At 37.9% G+C, this 25,193-nt stretch overlaps 1 protein-coding gene across 1 annotated transcript in view; it reads right to left on the reverse strand.

The window, feature by feature from the left end:
* Positions 1–8,329: 8,329 nt before the first annotated feature.
* Positions 8,330–25,193, reverse strand: part of SHQ1 (SHQ1, H/ACA ribonucleoprotein assembly factor) — a 150,349-nt gene continuing 133,485 nt past the window's right edge. Inside the window, 4 exon segments of the mRNA XM_028517872.2 lie at positions 8,330–9,197; positions 9,200–9,241; positions 9,244–9,382; positions 9,384–9,438. Coding sequence (XP_028373673.2) covers positions 8,911–9,197; positions 9,200–9,241; positions 9,244–9,382; positions 9,384–9,438 — 523 coding nt within the window. The 3' untranslated portion in view covers positions 8,330–8,910.

Consider the following 25,193-nt stretch of genomic DNA (forward strand, 5'->3'; position numbering starts at 1 on the left):
AGCTTTCTTCCTGGCTCACAGACATCCACATTCTTTGTCTTCACATGTTCCTGCCCCCTCCCGAGCACCCACATGTAAAGGAAGAAAGATCTTATGTCTCTTCCTTTGTTACAAGGGCATTATGTTATCCTCACCCTCATGACCTAATTGAATCCTAATTACCTCTTAAAGACACAAATCTCCAATATCATATTTGGCTTAAGGGCTTCAATGTATGAAGGAGTGGAAGCACAATTCAGTCCACAGCAGAAAGCATGTACTACCCCATTCAGTTAATGTGAAAGTTAGAAGAGGTAACACCTTAAAGTGTTAGTAGTTATCTGTCCTCCACAGTACCCATCAATAAACAGTAGTTTATAGACTGTATGTTTTGATTTTTATAAAACTGAGGGACACAAAATGGATTTCCCCCTCCTCCCTTTTTAAGCACTTTAAAGAGAGAGCCCAATCTTCTGACACTTGGCACAGTTGATGAGCCCTCTGCCCAGAGACAGAGTCCCATTTCTGTTGTAACTGGGCCTCCTGGGAAGACCCAGGAGAAAAGAAAGCTTTCTAAAATATTTTAATTGTTCCCTGGCTGGTGTGACTCAGTGTAATGAAAGCTGGCTTATGAACCAAAGGGTTGCCGATTTGATTCCGAGACAGGGTACATGCCTGGGTTGTGGGCCAGGTCAGGTCCCCAGTGGGATGCACACGAGACCACCACACACTGATATTTCTCTCCCTTTCTTTCTCCCTTCTGTCCCCTCTAAATAAATAAAATCTTTAAAAATGAATAAAACATTTTAATTGTAATTGGTGCTCAATAGTTTAAATTCTATTACAATAAAGTACTATTTACTACTTTAAATCTTAGCAGAATGGACACTGTAATGATTACTGTTGCCTATGTTTGTAGAAAGATCCTATAATAAACCTATGCTGATGATAACACAAGCAGATTGGTCCTCAACTAAACCCATTATTTGTCCCAAGGGGGAAAGCATATTTGACAGTCAAAATAGGAGCCTGGGTCTCTTAATTTTTTCAGAAGAACAATAACATTGTGTTCAGAGGCAAAGTTGATTATGGCAGTTGTCTGTTTACAACCCTCCAAAATTTCTCATCACAATTAGGAGAAAGTTTTCTCAAAAAATAATGTTTAGAACATAAAACCCCAACTCTTCCCCCTCCCAGTTTTGAGATATAATTGACATATAACATTGTATAAGTTTAAGGTGAACACCATAGTGATTCAATATTTGTACATATTGGGGAAATGATCACTCATCACCTCACATAGCTACAACTTTTTTTATGATGAGAATTTTTAAGGTTGACTTGCTTAGTAACTTTCAAATATATAATATTGTAAACTATAATCACCATGCTGTACTTTATATCCCATGACTTGTTTATTTTACAACTCAAAGTCTGTACTTTTAGACCCCTTCACCCATTTTTCCCATTCCCCACCTCTCACCTCTGGCAAACACTAACATATTCTTTGTGTCTATTAGTTTGCTTTTTCTTTTAGATTCCACACACAAATGAGATCATATAGTATATGTCTCTCTTTGAGTTATCTTACTTAGTATAATGCCCTCAAGGTCCATCCATATAACACAAATGGCAAGATTTTTCATCTTCACTTCATTAGGTAAACACTTAGGTTGTTTCCACGCTTTGGCTATTGTACAACTGGAGGGGTGAAGATTCTCTTTGAGACAGTGACTATGAAATCCAACTCTGAAACCCACTGCTCTAGGGGATAGACTGGTAGGACTCACTCTTCCTTGCTCTAATCCCTTTGGCTTTCCTTGGATTCAAGACTCTTCCAGCAAGACATGGCCCTGATTTAGTGGAAGGTAGGAGGAGGGAAATTCTTTCCAGCCAGGAAAAATAAAGGTGGCTTTCTGGTAGAGGTGCACTGGATGGGGCCTTGATTGATGGGTGAAATATAAAGCTGTGTAAAGTAACAAGGAGAAGAGAAAGCAATAAATGAGCAAACATGTTGAGGTGGGAAAACAGAAAGCAGTATGGGAAACATATACAGAAATTATTAAACCAAATACTAAAGCCAAGTCTCTGTCAGAAACACTGATCTGCAATGGGGCTACTGTTTTTATGTGTTTCTGGACTGGTGTCAAACAGTGGGAACTTCAGGCCTGACAACTGTTAGCTGTGGTGGGTGTCTGGGGTGAGAGTGGGAATCTCAAGATACTCAGCCATTCCTCCTGCTTCTTCCTCTGAATGTGTACTCCAGCAAGAGCAACTGGGGAACATTTCCCTGAAAACAGCTTAAAAGACAACAAAAGCATACCACTGTAAACACTTAAAATACTAGAGAGGAGGTGCATATGGTTCCAGCTAGGACTGAGGCTTGTGTGGCAAAATCATTGCTTCCAGCATGTTGGAGGTGAAAGGAGACCCACACAATAAGATTCTTCCTGGAGAAAAATCTTGTTTGTTTTTTCCCAGTGCTTAGGCATCTACTTCCATATTCATCCTTTTCCTCTAGCTCACTTTTCATGAATTCCTTATCTAGGAAACAAATGGCCTCCACAGAGCACTCAAAACAGCAAAGTCATTCATCTGTTTGATGTGTGTTTTCTCCAACCTGGAGAAAGAGTATGTCACCAGTGGAAAGCTGTGCCCAGTCAATCAAGAGGAAGGAATTGATTTCCAGCTGCATCTATCACTTGCTACCTTAAATCAAGTCAAACCAATGCTCCCTTCATTTGGTATGGATTGAAACTATACCTAACACACTCAGAAAACCGGTGGGAAAGGGACCAGATCACAAACAAAAATTCCATAGGGAGATTTAATGGGAATGTCTAACCAACACAGTCACAGAGATTTGCATTTACAAAGTTTAACTTTGACCTACCTGATATATAATGACAGATCATTTTATATTCTGTATCTTTAAAGATTTCATAATTAATACCAAATCTTCATTTGGTATTTTTTAAGAGGGGCAACTAGAGTGGCCTAGAGTTTCCTTTCCATGTTATCTTTAACTTATATCTATTTCTGTTAGAGGGGTCTGTTTTTGTCACTATTGATTATACATAGGTCAATTTATAGTTACAAGATATATAATAATAAAAACCTCTTTATAACAAAATAGATATCTAGGAGCCCCTCTAATTTAAAATAATTTTATAAAGTCTTACAACTAAGATAACTTGACAATTTCTTTCCATCCCCCAGTTCTTAGTAATAGAATTTCATTCACAGAACCAAAGTAGATTTTCCACTAGCAGGTTGTGAAAACTGTTGCCCACCCCCATGCCAGCTGTTCAACCAATTTAGAATGTGGCAGGGAGCAGGCCTGTCTCACTTGTGAATTAATCCTGTGCCAGTGAAATATGTTATCAGCATAGTTACTGGCATCTAAACTGATCATGCCCACAGCAAAGCCCTGCATTATTCTTGAAGGATAATGGGAGAGGAGACAGAACATATAAAAATAGGTCAATGATAATAAAAACCCAGAAGATGAGGCAGGGCTGTGATTCATTGATATATTAATATTTCTATCTAATCTGCTGAACTGTGTAGACTTTTACAACTAGCATGCCTCTGAAGTAATTATAGGACTGACTCATTCCCACATGCAGTTTCCCCAGCAATCTGTTGTCAAGTAGCTGAACAGAGCCCTGTTTGGCTATGGGAAGTCAGACAATAATAATAAACCCTTATGTTGGTTTGATAGTTTCCAGTTTAAAAAGTATTTGAACACACAGTCTTCATCTTGCAAAAAATGAAAGTAGTTCTACTTCCATATTCAAGATGAAGGGAGAGGTTTGGAGGTTGGCATACCCAGTTTGGGCTGGTCACACACACTTGAGCTGTGGTACTGGAACTCTCACCTTGTCAACCCCAGAGCCTTGGTTCTTCCATTGAGCTGCAGCTAGGTAGTCACTGACGTGTCTTCCTGTTCTTTCCCCAACTTAGTTTTTTCTCTGATTGCCTATAATTTGGGGGAAGCTCATATGATTATAAGAAATACCAAGAGTTACGACAGGTTGTCTAATTTAAAAAAACGAAAGGCTGCACCTTGGACTTATTTTGGCTTATAGACATAGTATAGTGTTTTTAATTCATCTTAAACAAAGAATAACATGATAAAACAGATCTTTAACCCTCTGTGAACAAAGAGAGGGTAAAAGAAACACTGCAGACAGGAAGTCTACAATTAAGAGGCTCACCCATGTTGTTTTTAATACTCATGATGGTTGTTTAGTGAGCTCCTTTACTTGAGGATGTCTGGAAAGGATCATGTTCACATGTCTTTGAGGAAGGGAATAACAGGTTTTTCCACTCAAGACAAGTTTCACCAAAGTGGATCCTTTTTAGATTCCTAGGTAAGGACAGGTGTTGAAAGGAATTCTATGGCTGTAAATGTTAGACAAGAGTAGATTTGCTCAACTTGATTGTTAGAAGTAAATGAGGGGAGTAATGAATAATGTGTTTTCAGACTAGCTTCAGGTAATGTGCTGCTGAAGAGTAATGCATTTGCAATGGTCACAGAGATTTTGAAGCTCCCCAGAGAGCCTGAGAAGTCTTAACACATTCTGACAAAGCTGTTAGAGTGCTCAGGAGTTAACGGCACAATCACCCTAACATCCGTTAAGATAAACTTGCATTTCTATTGGAAATACAAATACTCTCAACTTATAAGCCCACAGTAAAAAGACCATACCTTTCTTGAAATAAAAATGATATTGAGATTTGCATATCAGCTCCTCCCCAAAGCAAATTGGCTTATTTGATTTGTTCATTCATTCAACAATATTTACGAACCACTGAGAACATGTGCATTCAGCAGTAACAAGACAACAAACAATACTAATGAACACATACACTTCCAGTCAAGATGGAGTAATAAGGACCAAATTTACTCTTCCACTTGAATTAACCAAAAAAGAAAAAACAGCAATAATACACAAAACAATGGTTTCAGGACACTGGACATCAGTCAATAAAAGACAGTGATCTGGCAGATGGAAAGCACAATGGTGAGACTGTGATTGCCTCACTCACTTCCCTAAAAGTTACACGAGAGGGAACAACCCAAGTAGAAATCCATTGGGTTCTGAGGTTTGGGAGATACAGAGTTGAGGGCCTGGGAGACCAAAAGGCAGCTGGAGTTTGCAGAACTGAGTACCAGAGAGGAGAAAGCTGCAGAGAACCTGGTATCTGGGAGAGATATCCTGTCTATATTCAAGAGATACCTACTGAGAGAGAACGAAATGACCAGGGGGAAATAATCAATGGAAAGGATTAGAGGACATCGTATCAGCACAACACAGGGATCTATTTCCATCTGCTAGACTGGAAAATTCATAATTCATAAGACGTGGGAAAATCTCTCCTTAGTACTAGATGAATAGTTCATCCCAGACAGAACATTGCTCCAAACCTGCCTAATAAATTACAAAAATCCAGACTCATAGGATCAAACTTTTCCAAGTACTTAAACTATACCCCCCAAAAGTGAAGGATATTTATAAGAATACATATCTAGTACCAACAGATAAAAATTCACAATGTCTGGTATTCCAATCCAAGATTACAAAAGCATGAAAAGATGACTCAATTGAGGACTAATATCCAGAATTTATAAAAAACCATCAAATTCAAAAATACGAAAACAAGTAACTCAGCTTTAAAAAATGGCAATAGATTTGAACAGACATTCCATCAAACATAGTGTGAATGAAAAATATGCATAGGGGATCTATGCTTCACGGCCAAGATGAAGGCATAGTAGACACGCCGTGCCTCTCACACAACAAAAACTTAGAAACAAAAAAACAACCAGTACTACAGAAACTGAGCTGTATGGAAGTCCACAACCAAGGAATTAAAGTAAGACATTTCATCCAGACAATAGGAGGAGGCAGAGTCGGTGATCAGGTGGAGAGGGGTCTAACAGACCCCCAGGTGCTCAAGGTGGCAAGCAGGTGGACCCAGAGAGGTGGCAGACTGTGGAGGGGTGCAGAATGCAAGGTAGCTGCCAGTCCAGGTGTCCCCTATAACAGATAGGGGAACGATAAACAGGGGATGCATATTTTTTAAATTAGTTTATTGATTATACTGTTATGTTGTCCCATTTTACCCCCTTTGCTCTCCTCCCCACCCTTGCACATCCTCTCCCACCCACATTCTCCACTTTAGTTCATGTCCATGGGTCACAAGTTCTGTTACTTCTACTTTCCCTACTATTGTTGCCCTCGATCCCTATTTCGCGACATAAACAGGGGAAACTGGTGGGAGTAACAGACCTTGGAACCCAGGTGTTCCATGCAGGGAAATAAAGCCTCAACACTAATTGAAAACACCTGTGGGGGTTGAGGTGCCATCAGAGACGTCCCAGCCTCACGGAAAGTTCATTGGAGAGACCACAAGGTCCTAGAACATACACAAACCACGCCACATGGGAATCAGCCCCAGAAAGCCCCAATATGTTGTGTTAGGAAGCAGGTGTGAAGGGACTGAAATCCAGCAGAGAGTGGAGCAAGCACCATAGGTTCCGATCTCAGACCCCGACCCCCACATACATCATCAAAACGCAGCAAGGTGGTTTACCCAGCCTGGTGAATACCTAAGGCTTCTGCCCCTCACTACAATAACCAGTGCATCAAGAAAAAAAAAAAGGACCAAAGAAAGAACAGATCAAGCTTCAGAATAAATACAACTAAGCGACAAAAGATAACCAACCTATCAGATGCACAGTTCAAAAACTGGTAATCAGGATGCTCACAGAACTGGTTGAATTTGGGTTGCAAATTAGATGAAAAAATGAAGACCTACTAAGTGAAATAAAGGAAAATGTACAGGGACCAATAGTGACAGAAGGAAACTGGGACTCAAATCAATGGAGTGACCAGACGGAAGAAACAACCAAACACAAAAGATGAAGAAACAAAAATTTTAAAAAATGAGGAGAGGCTTAGGAACCTCATGTCATAAGATTTAGATGTCATAAGAGATTAGGACATCTTTAAAACGTTCCAGCATCCAATTTACAGGGGTCCAGAAGGAGAAGAGGAGAGCAGCAAGTGGAAAAATTATGTTGAACAAATAACAAAGGAGAACTTCCCCAATCTGCAAAGGAAATAGATTTCCAGGAAGTCCAGGAAGTTCAAAGAGTCCCAAAGAAGATGGGCCCAAGGGAACACACCCAGGCACATCATAATTACATTAGCCAAGATTAAAATGAAGGAGAGTATCCTAGAAGCAGCAAGAGAAATGGAAACGTTACCTACAAAGAAGTTCCCATCAGACTGTCAGCTGATTTCTCAAAAGAAACCTTGCAGGCAAGAAGGGACTGGAAAGAAGTATTCCAAGTCTAAAAGGCAAGGACCTACATCCCAGATTGCTCTATCCAGCAAAGCTTTCATTTAGAATGGAAGGGCAGATAAAGTGCTTCTCAGATAAGGTCAAGTTAAAGGAGTTCATCATCACCAACCCTTATTATATGAAATGTTAAAAGGACTTATCTAAGAAAAGAAGATCAAAAACATTACAGTAAAATGACAGCAAACTCACAATCATTAACAACCACACATAAAACAAAAACAAAAGCAACTAAGCAAACCGCTAGAACAGGAACACTACCACAGAAATGGAGATCATATGGAGGGTCCAGCAACAGGGGAGTGGGAGGAGGAGAGAGGGGGAAAAGGTACAGAGATAAGTAGCATAGATGGTAGGTAGAAAATAGGGAGAGGGCAACATAGTATGGGAAATGTAGAAGCTAAGAACTTGTGACCCATGGACATGAACTAAAGGGGGGAAATGTGGGTGGGAGAGGATGTGCAGGTGGGGAGAGCAAGGGGTAAAATGGGACAACTATAACAGTATAATCAATAAAATTATTTTAAAATATGCATCTGAAAAAGTTTGTCAACATTATGTCTTAAAACCACAAGTTAAAATTATAATGTGATATATCTTCATACCTATTAAAATAGTAAAATTTAAAAAAACTGACCACACATGATGACACGAATGTGACAGACCTAGAACTCTCATTCATAGCTGGTGGGAATTAAAATGGTATTTTGGAAAGCAGTTTGGAAGTTTTTAAACCATTTAAGCATATACCTATCACAATGCTCAGTTAGTTATTCTACTCCTAGATAGTTACTTAAGAAATAAAGCCTAGGTTCACACAAAAATTTCACGAAATATTCCTGTTTTCATTGGTATCAGCCAAAGTAGGGAACAACCCACATGTCCTCAATAGTGAATGTATAAATCTATTCACTGAAATACTACTCAGGTATGAAAAATTTTTTTCAAAAGCTCTCCTGATACTTGCTACATCAATAATCTCAAAATAACTTTACTGAGTGAAATAAGCCTGATAAAATGCAGTATTTATTACGTGATTCAATAGAGAATGCAAACTAATATTAGTGACAGGGACAGATCAATGCTTTCCTGGGAGTTGTGGGGTGGGTGGCATGTGGGGTTGGTAGTGGAGAGGGTAACAAAGGGACATGAGGACTTGGAGATGATGGGTAAATACAGTATCTTGATTACGTGAGGATTAATTTGGCATATATATCTACGGTCAACACTTATCATATTGTAGACTTTAAGTATGTGCAGTTAGTATATTTCAAGTATACCTGGTGGTAACACTATTAAAATAGGAATGGGCTCTACATTCTACAGGTTGTGACAGAACTAATTGTTTTTATCTTCAACTATTAATTACACTTTGTAAAATACTTTTGAGTTTCAGCAAGAAAACTAAAAGGTATCAACATTAGTTCAATTGAAAAATAATGTTGTATAATACACTAAGAAAAACTACAAAGTAAAATTAAATTCTCAGTCAGTAAATAAGCCAAATATGACATATTCTCAACAAGGAATAAACCCTTTGAATCAATCATTTGGAGTTTACCATCGTCTTATCTTGTACACACAGAGGTTCTCAGCAACAGAGCCTTTGGGTCTGGAAATCTGAACCGTAGTCTTCAGTTGTTCTCCAAGCTCCTCTACCAGAGGCCTCAAATCCTCCAAGAGCTTGGGCGAGATCAGAGGCTTTCCCTGACGAACATCATACTTCAGGATGGCCGAGTTTCTGCACAACCGCACCATCATCAATAAGCAGGCACTGCTTTCTTCAAGAAAGGGACCTTGCAAAGAATTTACTGGTTTCAGACCACTATTCTTGAGCTCCTCTGTTCTGAAGCTGAGTCTTCAGACTCAGAGGAGTGGTTCTGGTCTAGTCCTCTACATCACTTGCCTCAGAACTGGAGGAAGATGTCTGGGCACGGAAACACATGGGCTGCTTCCATTGCAGCTTCTTCCTCCTGGCAAGAAGTGCTGCTGCTTCCAACTCTTCAACTTCTAACCCCAGCTGGGCCTTTGGTCAGGGATACTTCTCTCAAGGTTTTTGGCAAGAGCTGCGCCAACTTTCTGGACCTTGGAAACCATTTTAAGAAAAATATTAAGACTATTCATTAATTGGTCTGTGACAACAGGGTACACTGTTTAAAACAATGACAAAATAAGCTGATCCACACTTTACATGACCATCAGATAAATCCCCAGACAGGTCAAAGATATATCAATATAAAAGCTAGTAAACAAGGAAGTGTGGGAGATTTCCTTGACGATGCTAGAATGAGGAAGGCCTTCCTATCCATGACTCAAAATGTAGAAGCCAAAAAAACAAGACAAATAAATTCAACTAATAAAAACCAACAATTTCTGTAGGCCAAAAAAGCCATCGTAACTAAGTGAAAAGACTAATGCAAACTGAGAAAAATATCTGCAACTCCTATCACAGAACAAGGCCGAATTTCCATAACCTATCAGAAAAATGGGCAAAAGACATAAGCAGACAATTATCACAAAAGGAATACAAATAGCTTTTAAATATATGAAAAGACATTCGGCTTAAGTCAAATAGAGAAATACAAATTGAAGTCACACTGGGATATATTTTCATTATCAAACTGAAAAAATTTGAACATTTGGTAACAGTGCAAAGGCTGTGGGGGGGAAGGTGCCTTCATGCACTGGTGGTAAGAGATTTTAATCCCTAAGAAGGAGCACCTGGCAATAGCTTTCACATTTGAAAATGTACATACTCTTGACTCAGCAATACCATATCTGGAAATTAAACATATGTGCTATACAACACAGGCCCAAGTTTTTTTACTACAATATTGTTTTTAATACCCCAAGTGGGAAGCAATCAATATCCATCAATATGGACCAGTTGAATAATTATAGCATATGCATACAAAGGAAAGTCTACAGCTGCATAAGGAATAAGCACTCCACAGGCTGAGATATGGTGGTTATTTTTAAACCTATGTGAACATACTACCTATTCAAAGTTTTAAATGTACAAAAAGGAAAAAAAAGCAGTATTAGACAGTCCATAGAGTGCTTTTTATTTTTATCAGAAAATCATTTCATGTTATTTCAGAGGATATTTTTGTAAATTTGTCACATTACATTATATTGAATATATCAATTTTTTGGTAACTTGGAAATATTTAGTTTTTTGTTTTTGAAAGAAGCAACACAAAGCATCTTGCTATTCTCTAAAAACTATGTCTTTATTATTCTATAGAGGAAAAATCTGATATGACAACTACTGAGAAAGGAGGCAGTAAGTTAAAATGGTCACAGCTTCTATGTTCCCTAACTTCAAAGATCAAATGAGTATACAAAACATTTAGTGGTTTTGGGACAAACTGGATAAGGGTGAGTTCGTTAAATGAATTCATTTGTAAAAGTGTAGTAGTCCATCCCATACTGAGAGAATAAGGCTTCATTTCAACAGAGCTGGGGAGAATGAGGTCCTACAATGGGAACTGAACAAGGGTGGGAATTTTTATCTAAATGTCAACATATATTTGAGACCCTTTGTCTCAACGTATTTAGTGTAATAATGAGTTTGTGCAGGCATGCCTCCCCACATCTCTTGCTGCCTTCCACAAGTGTAATCATGACCCAGAGCTCCACTGCCATCTGTGTCCAAGGGCAGGTGGGAAGTACAGGGGTGAATGGGATAAGGGCAACAGTCATTACTAATGAACAGTTTTTTCTCTTACACAAGGGAAACCTTGAGTTTCAGTGCTGGAATTTCCAGAGCTCAGCAAAGGAAAGGCTGGCTAGGGGAAGAGGAGACTAGGTGAGACCTGCGGGGGTCACAAAATAATTCACCAAGAGGCTGTAACTCTGCATGAACTAGGTCAGTTTGAGACACCTTTAAAATTACAGTGATGGAATAAGACGGTTGCAATAGAATTTACATCCATGTTCAAGAGAGTTGTAGATGATGGTCTACCATATGTATATAGTGAAAGTTTAACCACCAGAGGTCAAAGATTCAGTCAGAGTTAGTGTACCAGTTTAAAATCTCTCTCCCAAGGCTCTGTCAGCTGATAACCCAGTTCACTGCCACCATCCTCACTGAAGGGGTTCAGTGAGAAATCTCTGTGATCTCCTTCAGTGAGAGAGAACACAGCCTGTCTGCACAAGTGACACAGTTTTAAGAGATAAATAGCAATGAACTTAGGGGAGGAAATGACAATGTCTCTTATTAAATTATTACATTAGAAATAAAATTTCAATAAAAGCTTTTATATCAGTAAATGTGAGGCCATACATCTCACATTTTAAATAGTCATGACAAATGCTTTCAACAATACACAAAGGATGATGTTTCACAAAACATCACTGCACTTGCTCCTAAGGACACCCTCACAAATCAGTTTCATTTTTATTCCCACACTACAGATGATGAAACAAGCTTGTAGGGTTGAGATCCCTACTGGCCTTCGTCTGCTAAGATGGGGCACTCAGGACAGGAAGCCCAAGACTCAGTGCTCTTCTGCTACACCATTCCGCTCCGATGAATATCCAGGCTCTGACACCTTTCACTCACTAGGACCACATTTTTCACCTTCCCACTTGGAGCTCTATTCAACATCTTCCAAATAAGCAAGTTCTGACTTGCACAGGCCCAGAATACTCCAGAGAAGTTATGACAGGTATCTTTAGCTTAGCTAGCAATCTTAGAGTTGGTGCTAAGTCTACCACTCCTTGAAGAATATACATCTAGCCTGGCTGGTGTAGCTCAGTGGATTGAGCACTGGCTGGGAACCAAAGGATCGCTGGTTCGATTCCCAGTCAGGGCACATGCCTGTGTTGCAGGCCAGGTCCCCAGTGGGGGAATGCATAAGAGGCAACCACACATTGATGTTTCTCTCCCTCTCTTTCTCTTTCCCTTCTCCTCTCTCTAAAAAGAAATAAAATCTTAAAAAAAAAGAATATACATCTAACCTTTCATTGCAGAGGTTCAGAATAAGAGAAAAACTGAATTATTTTGGTGGACATTAGTGAATACATTAGATAAGTCAACTCAAGTTAAAACTATTTGATTTTTGTTATTGTCTATTATAAAAATGTTATATCTGTCATTTATTAACCATAAATTTGGAATTTCAAAGTCCTTCACCTGTAATCCTGGCTCTTTTCATAAAGCACACCCCACACATGGTGGTACTAAAAAGTGTCAACTCATGTGATAGGCAGGACAGGGGTGAAGATGAGCCATGTGACCCACACAGGAGCTCCTCGTATTATCAGCTGACTGAATTTTCATCCTTCAAAAAAAGTCTGTTTCTCTCTTTTAGCACTATATTATGTTTAAAAGGACCCAACAATATAAAATATGTAAAAAAGATTTTTATGTTCATTTTTTATTTTTCACATGCTGATTCATCTCTATTTCTTATTATCCTCAAGCTGGCTAGTTTCTAAATTAATATTAAGGTTCTGATAGAACATGAAGTTTACAGAAAAGCAGTCTGACCCTCTAGACCCTAAGAACGTCAGGATAAAAGGTGATTAAAATTTTCAAATATCATGGTGTAGAGTGTGACCTAACAGTCGGAGGAATGAAAGCTGGGTTTGTTTCTATTAACTTATGTTCCACAAGTAACATTAGCAATCACTGTTTGTTGAAAAAAAAATTGCTTTGGAGAAAAAAGTTAAGTCATGGAAAAGTAGCCTTTTGTTCTTTCAATTGCTGGTACAATTAGAGTTGGTTTTAAGTCTGACACTCCTTGTAAGTTCCAGAGTCAGCCTCTGTAATGGCCTCTTCCATCTCAGACAGCATCTCACCTTATGTAGTTGGTGGTTTCTCAGTGTCACACTCAGACCAGGCTAGACCACGCTAGTTCCTGTCAAAAAGCCTTGTCAATGGACATTATTAGTTAACCACAATGTTTACAAAAACCAGGTACATTCTGATATATCTCAACAAACCACATATGCTGAGTTGCTAGTTATAGTATATATATATATGTACCTGTTTTTTTAATACAGAATAAAGAAGTTTAGCATTTAAAGGATATGACAATCAAATTATACTGTCATGTTAATAAATAATACTCAAAACAGGTTTTTGTTAAAAAGTTTTTAGAAATGTAACCCTACCATGTAACTTGAAAAAAAACAACTTTCACTTTGTTCTCATATGTTAAATAATATTCTATTTAGAAAGAATTTTTAATTAAATACTGCTTTCTGACAATTTCCAGTAAACACAGGTATGATGAAAGAGTAAAAAGTGTCTGACTTTCCATGGCTGAGCTTATATAAATTTCCTTAGTTATTTTATATTTGGTGACAGAATTTAGGGGGAAAAAGAATCCATGCTTTATGAAAACAGCCAAAACAAAGTGCACAAGGAACCCTGAAATATTAAAAAAAAAAAACTGGGTCTAAACAGAAAGTATACATCCTGTTTCTTGCTGTAGAGTTTTGACTCAAACTATCAACTTTTCACTGATCCCTGCAACAGCAGGTCTACCATAAATCTATAAATCTAGTAGTAACTGACTAGGTTTCATTTCTGCCACAACCTACTAACCTGCTAGGCACGACAAACTGTCACTAGAGCCAGCAATGATAATGTAGTGCCAGTGATGCAATTCAAGAAATATTTCATACTTGATACTGGAATACACCAACTTGGCCTTTTGGTTTCAAAGGACACACATACAACACACACCCACACCCCCCCTGACCCCCACACACAATCTTAGGTTTTATCTGGGAACAAACAGTTCATCATCTTTCTTTTTAAAGGAATTGATAATCATAATTTCTCTCTATTGAAAAGAACTAGCTCCTAACTCCAAAATCCCCTGCCCAAACACATTTCTGTAGCCTCATCTGGAAAGCAATGCATGAGCTTTAAGTAGAAGCTGCTTGTGAAACTCAAAGTTACCATGAAGAGGAAATACCAACACAGATGAACATGGAATTGTCTGTCATTATTCTGTAATAATGAAAACTATTTCCAACTCAGTCTATCAATTTCCTTAAATAATAAACTAAGAATTTATATTAAAAATATTGCAAAATTAAGAGTTATTTAAGCCAAAATTGAGTTGTTTATTGTGCCAATAAAGTCACTTTTTACCCTATTTCCAACTTGACTAATACCATTCTGTGGGCCTTGGGTGTGAAAATAACATCTAGTCCATGAATCAGTAGAATAATTTTCTGAAAAACTTCCCTAGGGCTTCCACAACAACCTACCACAAATTGATGGCTTAAAGCAATAAGAATTTATTCTCTCACAGTCTGGAGGCTAGAAGCCTAAAATCAAGGTGCTGAGAGCTCTGAGGGGAGAATTTGATCATGCCTTTCTCTTAGTGGCTGGTGTGGTCACCAATGCAGCAAGCTCTGCCTCTGTCATGACATGTGTCCTCTCTGCACCTGTTTCTTCCTGTGGTCACCTTCCCTGTGGATGTGTCTGTGTCTCTTCTCTCCTTATAAGAACACCAGTTATACTGGATTAAGGGGTCATTCTATTCTAGTATGACCTCATCTTAGCAATTAATGACTTCTACAACAACTCTACTTCCAAATAAGGTCACATTCTGAGGTTCTGGGAAAGACAAATTTTGAAGGGACACTCTCCAACACAGAAAATCTCCGGCAGCTGAAAAAAGTAGATAGTAAAGATGCTCATTAATGGAGGATAAGTAAGATGATTATCAAGTAGAGGCCAAAATTTAATAGTAAGTAATGATAAAGGTTAAGATTTCACCTTGAAAAAAATTACAAACTACACAAGTTTCTAAAATACTCAACAATGTTAATATTTAGGTTATAATTGCAATTATTCACTACTTCTCAAGATGAACAAATAATAAACCAAATAACAACTGTATTTGTAATTGTGACTGTTCTAACAAAATCATGTTACAGTATCATATGACACTTATTACTTCAGGCTGGTCTTTTATAGCAGAAACATAGAGGAATTTTTACAGGGTTCCATTAGTTTTCTCAAGGGCTCTCAATCATGTGATACTCAAGTCAATCCTTTGATTTTCAAAAATAAAGATTTTCCACTAATGTCATTATTACTGTAGAGTTCTCTTCTTTAACTACTAACTAGTGCCACACCTCCAAGCCTCATTGTCAGAGTTTCTGTGTGGGACTCAAGCATGGCTCCCACATTACTTATACTGCCTTGTGAAGCTCTTGACCTTTTGCTTGGTTTGCAATTTATATGCACTGTACAATACCAACAATCAACAAAAGGTCAAACAACTAAAATATTGGCAGGATGGGTTGAGAAATATTCTAGAAAGGAAATTATATGTAAGAATTGAGACTAAATTTATTAAGTGGTTTGATCATTAGTATGTTTATATTTTGACTACTGTCACTTTTCTTGTAACTAAGTACAAAACTCAAATAATAAATATTCAGAAATAAGAAACTCCTCCTCCATGACATATATAGAATAGATAGATCTATAATAGATAGATCTCTAAAAGTTTATTTTTGCAAGGAGCAGAGACATCATATATCCAAACCTTCCACTTTAGAAGTGAAGTTGGTATGGCTGGCTATTCTGATGCAGCTTCTAAATTTGAGGGTCTTATACAGGAAGAGTTGTGAGTAAATCTTAACCCTAAAGTTTCCAATTTTGAAGAGCTATACTCTTTCAATTGCTCACCAAGAGCAGTTGTTATGACAATAACAGAAATATTTATCTTTGAAAAAGCTGAAAACTTCAATGCTACTTAATTTCTACTGAGAAGTCAATTTGCTTCTGATATAATCAGTCCAGGAAAGTACAATGTGAGGTGAGTAATTCTAAAATAATAATCAGTATCAAACCATTCTTTAAGGTCATATCAACCATTTCTCAGAAGCCCCAAGCAGACAATAACTTCTGTCTTAAAATATTATAAAATATGTCAAGATAATATTTAAAACATCACAAATAGATCTATACCCTTTTTATGAAAACTTAGGCAATTTTAAGTAGCCTATAATTACATTAATACATGCTCTCAGAAGAACAATTTAACAATTTTATATCACTGTTTTTTTTCCCTTTAGTTTATAGATTGTAGTCCTTGAGTAGAGAAAAAAGGTAAATGCTCATTAGCACATTAATATGTATCTGACATACTAGACTATAGATAAAAAAATAAAAAGAGAAAAGTAAACTCTTTAAATGCCTTTAAATAACATAGTCAAATTATTATGGCCAAAAATGGTTATAAAGACTTCTTAGATGCTACATATAGGGACAAAGATTCCTTCTGAGCATCAGTTAACAGAAACAGGTCACACTTCCCAAGTAATAACTCTGTGGCAGGCTCATTTCTAAGTGTCTTACATGGTATGGTTAACTCATTCAGAACTCACAGCAACCCTCTGAGATAGGTACCAGTATTATCCTATTGGTCAAATGAGAAAACTGACCCACAGAGGCACAAAGAAGTTGTCACATTAACAGAGACAAAAAAAATCCAAAGGCCTCCACGAAGAATATCTTATTTTTCGTATATTTTTGTAAACTCACACACATTTTTCTCTTGGTTCACAATTATATAATCATTTATTTTAAATTTCAAATGATAAACTGCTGGGCTACATGTTTAAAACTTCCTTTTTTGAAAAGCTCCTCTCCTGCATATTAGCGGTGAAGCAGCAGAGTGAAGGGCCAGGAAAGGAGCTCTGGCCCCAGCAGCTGCTCTGTGTGCACATAACAAGCATAGACACACATACACAGGGACCCCTCAGGCCCCACCACACACACACAAATGGACACACATACACATATTTGTAGAGCTAAGTAAATCAGTTGATGTTAAAAAAATTGCTATGGCTACCCTACATACTGAAGAGTATGCCTCTAGTAGGTAAATGAAGGTTCATCCAAATCTATACAAGTTTAATTTGTCTTGTCACCAACTTCCATTAAGAAGTGAAATAGTAAGGGTAATAAATAGGTTGAGAAAGGTATAATGTTCATAAATAACTGTTTGAAAGAAAAGCAGTCCATCCACTCCTTGAAACTGTTGTGCATTCAACAGATCAAATCAAATTAGCAATATTGGAAATATGAGTATCAGAAATTTGACATATTTCCATCTATTCCCCCTCAACCCTAGCAGAACTGCTTTTGCTGAAATGTGCTTGGTTTTAATCCCCAAAGCTAGTGTTTTGAGCAGATTTCAAAACCAACCCAAAGAACTCTTGGGAATTGTGCTATTCAGGTCTCCCTTTCCTTAGTGACTGTTAGAAAATTCAAATCTGTGACCTACCTGGCATGAAGAATGTACCTGGAGCTCCTCCCTTTCCATTTTGTGCTACCTTTCCTCCCCCTTTTTTATCCCCCGCCTTTAATCATGTCATCTTGTTTTACACACACACACAAGGATGCTTTTAAATAATTTATGGTTTCAAAGGAAGATATAAATAAGTAATTTAAATGAAACCAAATTGCTGGTAAAGTAAAAAACAAACAACCCCCCCCCCCCCGCCAAAATCTTTGTAGGATAGAAAAGGATATGGGAAAATGGGATCTTAAAAGTCCAAAGCTGAGACAGATAAATCTTTTCAATCCATTTTGTTCTCTAAAATTATTCCACTAAGCACAGCATTTTAGATATGCCAGACTTGAACAATTCTGGCACTATTTGTACATTTCATCTACGTGAAAAGAGCGTACAGTATTGTTTAATGACAGAAGTGCAGTATTTTGACCTATAGACTGTTCAGATGAAATGGTAGTTTGGATTCCATTAAACCAAGTAGAGGTAAATTAATAAGACGGAGATGGCATTGCCATAAAGATGGTAGCAGAAAGAAGGTGTTATGGGCTGAATTGTGTCCCCCACAAAAATATGTTCACATCCTAACTCCTACAACCTTTCCATGTGATCCTAGTTGGAAATAGGATCTTTGAAGATACAAGCAAGTTAAGGTCATACTGGGTTGGGTGGACCATAAATCCAATGACTCAAGGAGGAACCAGTGTCCTATAAGAAAATCATGTGGACTAAAAGTTTTATTCCCAATCATCTCAATATTAAGCTGTATTTGATGTTTAAAATTAAGTGATTCTTGGTATTTTATGTTAAGAAATAATATAAAATATAAATGTAACTGTTTTTATAAATTTTAAGATGCAGTACACTATGAATAAAAACTAAAATTAAGAGTTGTATTAGTCTTAAAAAAAGAAACACGTGAGGACACAGAGACCATGTGATGAAGGTGGCAGAGATTAGAGTGATATGGCTACAAGTCAAGGAATGTTAAGGCTTGTCAGCAACCACCAGAAGCTAAGAGAAAAACATACTCTCCCTCATGCCTCCAAAAGGAACCAACCCTACCAACACCTTGATTTTGGACTTCTGGCCTTCAGAACTGTGACAGAATAAATTTCTATTGTTTTAAGCCATCCGTTTTATGGTCTTTTGTTACAGCAGCCCAAGGAAACTAACAGAGAGGGGCAGGTACACAGGGATCAAGATCTTTACAGCTGAACATAAATCAGAAAATAACTCATACAAGTTCCTATTTTTACAATAAAAAATGATACTACCCAAAATATTAAGAACAAGACACAGAAAAGTCTCCTTCACATAATAAAAATGTAGAAAACTGATCACTGTTTCTAATTCACCTCTGAGTCTAAAACTCTATGGTTTTACACTTTTACATTATGGTCATAATGTTCCCATGTTTAAAACCCTGCAATGACCTCCCAGAATATAGTAAAATCCAAACTCCCCCACTAAGGATGAATTCCCATAAGATCTGGCACCTGGGTCCTGACCTCCTCTCAGTGGGGTTAACCTCCCCATTCATGTCCCTGAATGGAACATGTCATGTCATGAAGCACAGGTAACTGTGCTCCAGCTCCACTCACTACTCTGTCTCCACCCCAAGGACAAAATAATGCATTCTCAATTCAAGGCCTTTACACTTATTGTTCCCTCCTTCTGAAACATTCTTCTGCCAAGTGTTCCTATGCTGGCACCTACTCATAGGTGATACTGATAGAAAAATTTTTAGGTACTCAGCTAAAATGCAACCTCAGAGAATCTTACAAGAATGGTCTATTTAAAACAATGCTTTCCCAACTGTGTCATGTCATGAGACACATAGAAAATGGTGTTAGTTTTCTATGGGCACAGGGTAAACTGACCATGATGGCTCACATCCTACCTGCCATCCTGAAGGCTAGTAGAGCCAACATTTCTGTTTCCCTGAGACCCATTTGTGGTGGCAAGGACCACTGGCTGGGACTGAAACTTATCATGATGAATTAAAGAAGTGGAAATTCTGGCTAAATTTTCAAATATGTTCCCCTTGTCTCCACTTTTCCATCTGGAAAGCACCATGAAAATACTGCTTCCAAATTTCCTGGCATACTATGAGGAAAAAAACAACTTTATTTCTTCATATGCTTGTTCTAAATTCTAAAATTTTCTTTTGTTACCTAATATAAAATTTGTATGCTATGTTGCTTTCACAGTACTGAGACAGAAAAATACTAAATGGCTTTTATGTCTACTAAGTGCACACACTGAAGCATGTAGCTCTCTAAATTATGATGGAACTCAAAAATTTTGAAAACAGAATATTTATCTACTCACTGGTATGATGAACCATGAAATGTCTTCTTAAATGCATACTGTAATAGCATGAATCAGTTAAAACAGAGCTATTCCGTGGCTTCTCAGTAACAATCCTATTCCATAAAATGAATAACAGCAATGCACTACAGGCTCACTGTTCTGGGTTTTCTGGGATTATTAAATATCTGACATATCACATGAACTCTCCTCCTCAGTCACTTTGAACCATGGTTAATATGATCTCTAAGGAAAGTCTGGAATCTCTGGTTTCCTAGACAGAAAAAAGGGACAACATGATATAACACAACTTGTGAGACAGTCAGCTCCTCACAAAGCCAGTCATTATCCCAGGTGGTCATCTCCAGGGGAAGGTCCACTGTGCCTTCCTATAGTCTTACAACAACTCCATGCTATGCCAATCAATACAGCTCACTGACAGAATAAGAATAGTTATTTAATTTGTCTCTGCTGTGTAGGGGAGCCAGATGGAGGAGTCTCGGCACTCAGATCCTTCTTAGCTACATATTGACCGGGTTTTTGTTGGACCAGGGGTGGACTATGCCTCAGCAGACAGACCTGATGATGGGTGTGCCTTAGGATTGGTCAGCCAAGGCAAATGGGAAAGTGCCCCAAAACATGTCCACCTATAATCCACTCAACATCCACCCTCCCCAACTCACTTCATATCACTTACATAGCTACATTACTGACTGTACTCCTTAGGATCTAATGCTCTCAGGGAAATGTGCCAGGTGTTTTTTAAAGGTGTCCCAAAGAGACCTTTAAAAATTGATACTGACTGAAAATCCTCACAAAAATAATGTTGAATGAATGAAGCCACACACAAGAGTGTGCACTATATTATTTAATTCATACAAAGTTATAAAAAAGGTGAAGTTGTTGATTTGGGTGGTAGTTATACAGCTATTTCACACTTTACCAGAATTCATTATTCATATGCTTATAATCTGTGCATACTTTAACAAAGATTAGCATAAAAAAACCCAAAACCTGACAAACACAAGTTCTGGAGACATAATCTCAGGCTTCTGAACATTTGCTCTGGAAAAGGAAATAGGGCGTGACAGAGGAGGACTACGTCCCATGCACAGGATCACAGGGACAGCTTGGATTTCCTCTGGGCAACTTGTCAGGACTTCAAGACAACACTCTTTTCCCCCAGCACATCTGATCTGTAGACCAACCTTAGAAATTTCTGAACTAAGTATAAAATAAAAATTTCTATTATTTTCCTTTTAATATTGTTCCAAGCCTCTAATACTTTCATCTTCCCCATCAAAACCCTGAAAACAAGCCATCATGTGTCTTTATACCACTTGTATGAATATTTTACTCAAGGTGAGCAATTTTATCTACAATTTGTATACTGCAGAATAAAGCTTACTTTCTCAAAAACAGATAGCTTTTAAAAAATGAGCATAAAGGTTTGTAAGACTCCATTCTATATTTGTAATCCCAATTAAAATCTACACAGTGACAAAAAATAAATCTTTACTCTCAGGGGGAAAAGACAATTACATCAAGTTTTCAGGTTCTTTATTTTTATTATTACCACATTAATAATAGTAGTAGTAGTAGTAGTAGTAGTAAGTAGTAGTAAGAGTAATACTGATAGCATGTCCACACTGCAGACAGCAGGCTGAGGGTGGGGATGGGAATGGAATGTGGAAGTTGTTTGTGCACCAAGCCATGTCCCTTGGGGACAGAGGTTGAGTTCCAGCACTGAGGGTGTGGTGTATAGCCAGGCAATACCTTCTCAAACTGCCTGAGGCTTTGGCAAGGACATTGAGTTTCACAGCATTTTGGAGGGACTGTGAGTCTGCGTTGAACTGAGCTTGTTTCTCATGGATGTACTGCCTCTGATGTGGAGTTCCTGCTCCTGTGTAATAATACACTAATACACTAATAATGTATCGTTAGTCACTGTAAGTGAGATAAATATTGATAATAGTCTCATGTCACCAGATAAGTTCAGAGGAGTAAGGTTTTGCTTTCAATTGATCTGAAAATTCTTTTGCTTTCAAAACTTTTTGGATTTCAGAAATTAAGGACCAAAACCAGAAGCAATTAGATTGAGCTGCTGCCTTAGAAATCAAGTATCAAGGTACCAAGGTCAAACTTTTGACAAATATTTATTGAACACTTACTATGTGCCAGATTTGGTGGATATAATGGTCAATACAAAACAGTCTCTGATCAGAAGAACAGATACCTGTGTGTGGTCAGGAACAAGCCATCATACCACAGTGAAGTAAGTCTATGAGAAGGATCAGCATGGGGTGTATCAGGCACATCCAGCTCAGGGACTTTGGAAGTCCTAGGCTCTAAGGAGATAGTCTTTTCACTCATTTAATTGACATGAAAACAATTTCGTACCTTAAAATGAGGGCAAGAAGTCCACCAAAGTCCTAATTTTGCCCAGGTTGACCACTTCAATGCTTTTCTTGAAATTTCAAATATTAAATTCTTTGAGAGAAGAAAAACATTTATTTTTTCTTTTTTGCCCTACTGTGCTGGTCCATATACCAGTGTTTAGTCATTTGTGAATTCCATATTTGTGAATTCATCTACTTGCTAACATTTATTTGTAACCTCAAAATCAACAGTCTTCAGCATTTTTGTAGTCATTCACAGACATGCATATAACAGCAAAATTTTAGTCAACCAATGTGCATGTTTCCAGCTGAAAGCTAACAAGATGACACTCTGCCTTCTTGTTTCAGTTCTTAAACATAAAAAGTATCCTTTCATAATCAATTTAGTGCCAGTTGTGTTTGCACTGGAGACTCTTTGCTGATAATTTCACTGTTTAAAATGGCCCCCAAGCTTAGTGCTGAATTGCTGTAATGTTCTTTAGTGCACAAAGGCTACAGTGCAAGGAGAAAACATGTGTTAGATATGCTTTGTTCAAGAATGAGTTACAACACTGTTGGCTATGAATTCACTGTCAATCAACAATACATATCAAATAAGATGTCTTTAAACAAACATTTTATTTTTAAAAATATTTTAGTTTTAAAATATTTTTATTTTTTAAAATATTTTATTTTTAGAGAGAGGAGAAGGGAAAGAGAGGGAGAGAAACATCAATGTGTGGTTGCCTCTCACGTGGCTCCCACTGAGGACCTGGCCTGCAACCCAGGCATGTGCCCTAACTGGGAATCAAACCAGCAACCCTTTGGTTTGCAGCCTGCACTCAATCCACTGAGCTACACCAGCCAGGGCTAAACAGACATTTCCATAAAACAGGATATGAATTGATTGTTTAATGAAAATGTTGTGAGCATAGGCTCACAGGAACCTACCCCTGTGTTTCCCTAGGAACACTGATCTAGAGATTGCTAATTTGGTCTTTGAAGGAAGGAACTTTACAGAAGACAACTGTAAACAATGAGGACTGACTGTAATTTGGTACTGGCTATGAGACTACAGAGGATGGGTAGCCATTTCAGGTTTGGGATGATGGAGAGAAGGGGGAAGAAAATGGAGAAAGTTTCTTATAAAAAGTGTAATCTAAACTGAAACTTTCTTAAGACCCATTGAAAAGCTGTCTGGGGAAGAGGATGGGAAGGTTTAGTGATGTGGGAATTGTGGCAACATAGTATGAAGCAAATGGCACTACTCGGCCCAGTGTTCCTTCCTAAGACTGCAGACTGACTGCATTCCACTAGTCTACCTTGAAATGTACAGGAAGGAGAGATGCACAGATCATCTATTTATGAGAGATCCTGACTATAAGAATACAAATTCCAAAACATTCATAGTTTTGGGTCCTTCTTTTTCCCCTTATTAAATCTTCCAGAACAGAAATTTTTTTTAAAGCATGGTGAACCTTCAGAGTGGGTCAGGCAATGCCAGCTTCTCCACACCCCAAGAACAGATATCTCCTAATCGCAATTCAGGCCCCTGGTCAGTTTGATCAGCACAGGTAACCTCTCACACATAAGGAACCAATGTAAGAATCCACTGAGGCTTAGAATATTTAACGACTGCCTTAAGAAGTCTTGGAGTTGAAAGCCAGACATAACAATGGCATTGACAAGTATTCAACTATAGAAAATCAAAATTGGGAAAAACCAATTGTCTTAATACTTGCTTATGCATTCTCAAAAACTATTTCAACTAAAGTGAAAACCATTCATCTATCAGAATATCCTTAAATGACGGTGCCTAATGTATCCAAGAAGGACTTAAAAATATTAAATTAGGGCAACTGATACCAATGACTAAGATTTAGTTTCTTTAATAAAGCCTTGCCACTTCAAGCTTAGTCCCTGGACCAACAGCAGCACCATCACCCAGAAATTGTTAGAACTGAAAACTCCCAGGCCCTCCCTCAGGCACCCCGAATTAGAATCTGAATTTCAATAAGCTCCTTAGGGAATCTTGCACAATGCAGTGTGAGGAGCGCTGCTCCAGACAGTTATGACTATGACTAAGTGATAATTATTACCATCTTACACTTTTCTGATTGTCAATATCTGGCTCTCAATCTGATCAAACACCTAGGAGAAATAGGAGTGATGAGGTTCTCTCCCATTCTTGGGTCAAAGCTAGAGGGTTAAGCATTTGAGATCACTTCACATATTCTATAAAGGGAAGCCTGAGTCTGTCCTCTGCCTTGTCTTACCCAGTTCATGAGGATGAACGTTCATGCTTGACTCCAGGTAAAAAGATGCAAGGAGCACTACTTTGACTCAGGAATTCTCTCCTTACCTCATCTTCTAGGCCAGCTTGATCCTGAGGCTCATTCTCAAAACATTTTATTTCTCAATCCTAACTGCAAAGCTGGGTTAGCTGCTTTTTGTAGAAAGACTTCTATGGGGAACTCTCCTGAGGCCAGGGTCCAGATGCCTTTCCCTATTCCCCTTTCTATTAATTTAGACCCCACCCCTTGCCTGCCTCCCCAGACCTCCACCGATTACTTCTTCACTTCCATCTATGCCACTTGCTTCCTACAAGTAACCTCTACTGCCAGATCTCACTGAAACAATGTAGATCTTCCTTTTTCATTCATTCAATCATTCATTCAATGTTCACTGAAAGTACTGAACAAAATAGGTAAGAATCGTTGTGTTCACAGAACTTACACTCTTGTGTAGGAAAAGGCAGACAATAAACAAAGACTCATATATACAAATACAGACTCAAAAACAAATATAGTATGCTTGATGGTATATGTGCTATAGGAAAATAAATAGTTGAAAGACGCCTGTGAATGCT

This window comes from Phyllostomus discolor, chromosome 7 (genome assembly GCF_004126475.2).
Source record: "Phyllostomus discolor isolate MPI-MPIP mPhyDis1 chromosome 7, mPhyDis1.pri.v3, whole genome shotgun sequence".
In the NCBI taxonomy this organism is placed as follows: domain Eukaryota; kingdom Metazoa; phylum Chordata; class Mammalia; order Chiroptera; family Phyllostomidae; genus Phyllostomus; species Phyllostomus discolor.